This window comes from Limulus polyphemus, unplaced genomic scaffold (assembly GCF_000517525.1).
Source record: "Limulus polyphemus unplaced genomic scaffold, Limulus_polyphemus-2.1.2 Scaffold3535, whole genome shotgun sequence".
Classification (NCBI taxonomy): domain Eukaryota; kingdom Metazoa; phylum Arthropoda; class Merostomata; order Xiphosura; family Limulidae; genus Limulus; species Limulus polyphemus.
In genome coordinates this window covers 69,956-74,766 of record NW_013669145.1, presented here as the reverse complement: position 1 = coordinate 74,766, position 4,811 = coordinate 69,956, and the positions used below count along the sequence as shown (strand labels likewise).

General features: G+C 35.2%; 1 protein-coding gene across 1 annotated transcript in view; it reads left to right on the top strand.

Annotated features, from left to right (window-relative positions):
• The window catches only part of LOC106469536 (WD repeat-containing protein 70-like), a 25,824-nt gene that overhangs the window by 4,910 nt on the left and 16,103 nt on the right, over positions 1-4,811 (top strand). Inside the window, exons 6-9 of the mRNA XM_013930035.2 lie at positions 569-702; positions 1,095-1,248; positions 1,593-1,666; positions 2,063-2,231. Coding sequence (XP_013785489.1) covers positions 569-702; positions 1,095-1,248; positions 1,593-1,666; positions 2,063-2,231 — 531 coding nt within the window. The remainder of the gene's footprint in view (positions 1-568; positions 703-1,094; positions 1,249-1,592; positions 1,667-2,062; positions 2,232-4,811) is intronic.

Here is a 4,811-nt window from a genome sequence, read left to right as displayed (position 1 = left end):
AGTGGCACAGCGGTATGTCTGCGGACTTACAACGCTAGAATCTGGGTTTCGATACCCGTGGTGGGCAGAGCACAGATAGCCCATTGTGTAGCTTTGTGCTTAATTACAAACAAACACTTTTATCCCCCTTGAAGGAATAGAAATACACTCTAATAAATAATTAAAGCTAATCAGTAGTTTGCAAATATGAAGTAAATAATGTTAATGTTACATAATTTGTAGAACACAAAATTAATTAGTACTGCGTTAATCAATGTAAGATTACTAACCAGGTTTATAAAGTTTATATACAATTAATAATATATTTGTTAGTTTTACAGATTGATTAATCAATTATCATACAAAATAATCAGGTTTACACACTATACAACCAGATGTATATATGAATGCTATAATCACGCTAACTAAATGTAAAAACTTCATAATAAGTTAGTAATTAGATGTACAGACTTGATAATTAGATTTAATGAAAAGATTTTGTAGAAGTTTGTTGTAATGAATTCTTAAAGTTTATTATTAAGGTTCTGGAAAAACCACACAGTGGATTGTTTTCTCATGCTTGTCTTAGGTGACAGCACTTGGGTTGGATCCCAGTGGAGCTAGACTGGTTACAGGAAGTTCTGATTTTGATATTCAGTTTTGGGATTTTGCTGGCATGGGTGCATCTTTGCAGTCATTCCGAACTCTGAGGCCTTGTGAGTGGTAAGTTGATCAGTTTAATTCTGTAATTCTGAAGAAGTAATTACTTCTGTAATTCTTGTTTTTAGAATGTTTAAATTTATAATCTTGGGTGAAATAACATTTTATGATGAAGAATTAAAGAGGGCATCAGTATGAAGAAAAATCATCAGTTTTTGGAAACAATGTTTTTAATGCTATTACATAAAAAACATATTTTGTTAAATGTTACAGAACTGTCTTTAATGAATAAAGACCTACTGAAAATCTTAGATATTCTTTTGTTCTGTGATGGTAGTAAAATGTGTGTGAGAGAGAGAGAGATACTTATGTTTTATGTTAATAGAGAAAACTAAGATATAATCATAGTCCTCTTCTTAGGATGGTATTTGAGTACATTCATATGTCTAATTTAGTCACCAGATCAAAAACTTAGAGTACACTGTAACTGGAGATGCAATATTGGTAGTCTCTGGAGGGTGCCAAGCCAAAGTTTTGGACAGGGATGGATTTGAAATTTTTGAATGTGCTAAAGGAGACCAGTACATTACAGACATGGCTAGAACAAAGGTTAGTTTACATTAGAGAGAATAACTTTTGGTTAGAGTAACTCAAGAATTGAAAGTTGGTGCTGTAATCTAGCTGCCTTTCCTTTAGTCTCTCATTGTAAAGTTAGAGATGATTATGAGCAGATATCCCCCTGTGTAGCTTTATGCAAATATCTGAAGCAGTCAAAGTTTGTTGAATAATGGTATTTTACATTTCTGTGTTCAATGATGTTTAGTTGTTTATACTTTGTCACTGTTGTGTTGAATGATGGTTTGTTGTTTATACTTTGTCACTTGTGTTGAATGATGGTTTGTTGTTTATACTTTGTTACTGTTGTGTTGAATGATGGTTTGATGTTTTTACAGGGCCATATTGCTATGTTGAATGATGGTTGTTGGCATCCACGAGAAAAAGAATTTTTAACTTGTTCCAATGATGGGTTGGTACTGATATTGTTTTCATTTTTCTTGCTTGTAGTAAGTAACTAAAATGTGTAGTTTCAATACCAGAACCTATTTCTAGAGAATGTTAAATAATGATTTTAAATTTAAATTGCAAGGACATCACTTGTACTTTAAAACAGAATTTGGGAAAGTTGTGTAAGAAACCTACACTGTCCTATTTTCCCTCAGTCTTTAGCAATGCATTGTTGTGGAAAGTTTTTAAATTGTCTTCAATTTAATTGTTTTTTTTTGTTGTTTTTTTAGGTATAAAAGTATGTTCTAAACATAGTTTAGTTACATTGTTGTGGACTGTTTCACTGATATTATTACTAACATTGCAGTAATCTATTCTATGCATAACATCACTGTGAATGTAAAGATGTTTCCAACAGGACACTTCGATTGTGGGAAGTTGAAAAGCAATTACATGTGATTAAACCCAAGAAACAGGGAGGTCTCCGGGCGATTCCTACAGCTTGTCGCTACAGTCGTGATGGAATTCTGGTTGCTGGTGCCTGTCAGGATGGTTCTGTTCAGATGTGGGACCATAGGAAACACTTTGTAAGAAAGAATTAGTACCTTTTATAGAAATTGCAGCAACAGAAATGAGAGAGAGGGATATTGGAGGGAGTTATGTCTCATTTTACTTCACATCTGTACTTTATTATATTTTCAAAATGACTAAAGTAAATGTTCATAATATTTTAGTTATTATTTTGTTATCTTCATCTGTTTCATTTACACCTCTCTCATACGGTCTCACCTCTTTTCACACAAAGCTATCTTGATGTTCGTCTGCCCTCTAAGCATTGCTAAAAAAGATTTTGCAGTCAGTGCACTAGTCTATATATCCCATCAATTTCGTGCCATCTCTGAACATGTACATATCATGTGAATACTTTCCACCAATAGTATTGGTGACCTATACTGGCACATCCAGCTCCCTCTGATATTCCAGCTCAATCCTCATTTTTCTGATTGGCACAGCAATGTTTAGACATGTGGTATTTTGCATGTGGCTGCAATTTACAAACATGCTTCTTTGCCATTTTAATTTTTTTGCAACAGTTTTATTTTACTGTGTTTGCATTCATTTTTTTCGTCAATTTCTCTGCATTTATTTCTTGTTACCAAATTACAAGAGATCATAATATGAATTTACAATCAATCCTGTTACAGTAAAAAGTTGCAATTGGTACGACTTCCTGGGAATCAGGTTTGACTTTATATGCAGAGGAGGTACAGGTCTTAATTTTCAGGGAGCTCGATTCACATGTTCGGCCAGTGATTTCTTCTTATTTTCAACGTGACTGTGTTTCTGGGGAAGAATACAGTCAATGAGTAGACACTTTAAACTCTTTTTTTTTTTTTCTGGCATCTTCCACCAGTTGCCATGCTGCCACATCATTCACTTTGGTGGAGAATTGTTCTTCTCCTTCATTCTTCCGATTGCTTCCTGTTCTCCCAGGAAATCTGTGTTAAGTTTTTAAACATGTACACTTCACACCAGGTTGATATACCCAAGGTAGGCCTGATTCAGACCCCTTTGTGTGGTTTTGCTCTTATTTACACACGGGAGAATTACATAATTCATATCATCAGTGCTCAGACTTTGGTTAGTTGGATATTTATGCATCCTTTGTTATATAAGTTACTTTAATTTAGATGAATTGTAAGTTAGATATTTAGTATTACTTTGTATTTTCAGTAAGTTTAATTGTTTTGCACTTTCATTAATACTACATACTTTGTGGACTAGGTACATTTAGATAGATTGTCCATTTTATATTTATAAGTACTTTTTTAACTAGGTAAGTTTAGATAGTTTGTCTCTTACATATCACTACTCTAATAGCATATAATTCATTGTTCTATTTGAATATTTTTTTTTCATCATTGTTACCTATGTGCCTTCACATCCCCATTTTCGTCAGTGTAGTACATAATTAAGTGTTCTTTGTCATCTAGGTTATTTAGGGGAATAGTAAGTTAGATATTGATTTTTAATGTGTTTTCTAGGTAATTTTAGTCAAATAGCATGTTCATTATTTTTACATACTTTGTGACTAGATAAATTTAGATGGTTTGCCCATTTGATATTTATCAGTCTTGTTAACTGGGTTTGTTTCGATAGTTTGTAAGTTACATATTTTTACTACTAGTAATATCGAATTCATTATTCTATTCTTTTTTTTTTTTTTTTTTTTCTATGTTAACTATGTACCTTATCGTCCTAATTTTTTTCAGTGTGGGACTTAAACTATTTGCTTTGTTACATCACTGATGTGTTTGATTCTTTCCCTTTTGTAGGGCTGAGCTTGGCTTTGGCTCCTTTTCCTATGTCCATGATCGTAGAAACTTCACTTTCTCCTCATTCCTCCCAACAGTGCTCACTTCATCGATAGTTAGTTATTGCTGTAAGTTGAGTTTTCCAATTCAGGGCCTTTTGGACTAACCTCAGCTCTTTAAGTGTTTTGTAGGGGAGTACAAACTCTTGCCCAGTGTATTCACACTATGAGTATTTGCACTCTTCCTTCTATGGATGACTGGCTTTTGCATGCTTCTTCCCATTCACAATCCAGAGACCACATTCCTATGTTCTAGCAGATGCAGAATGGGAGGGGATTCCTGTTGACAGTGGGGAAGCCAATTCTTACCTCCTCTCAATACCCCAGTCATTTAAGGGGGTTCTTCTTTTCAACCTCCATTGGGTCCATTCTTCTCCTTTTGGGCTTGGAGCAAGCATTTCACATTTCCCTCACCTTTTCTTACAGCTTGAGATGTTCTAACTCTTTGGGGATGTGGGCTTCCTTGGAAGTTCTCATTCCCTTGGGTCTGGCTTATGTGAGTTCCCTTTGGTGGACGCTCCTCGATCAGTGGAACTTCTCCATGGATCCCTGGCTTGGTAGTTAGAGTCCAGACCACAGCAAGGGTACTGCTTATGCCACCTTGTCTGGATTTACATCTGTTCATATACTCATGTTTAGAGGGTTGGGGTTCTCACCTTGACTTTTGGAAGATCTCCAATCCAGTCAATCAGGGAGTCTTCTCACAGTATCACCTTTCTTGAGCCTTTGGTAGTTCACAAGCTTTGTCCCACTTCCTTCGTCTGCTACAAGTGGGGGGGGGGGGGGGGGGGGG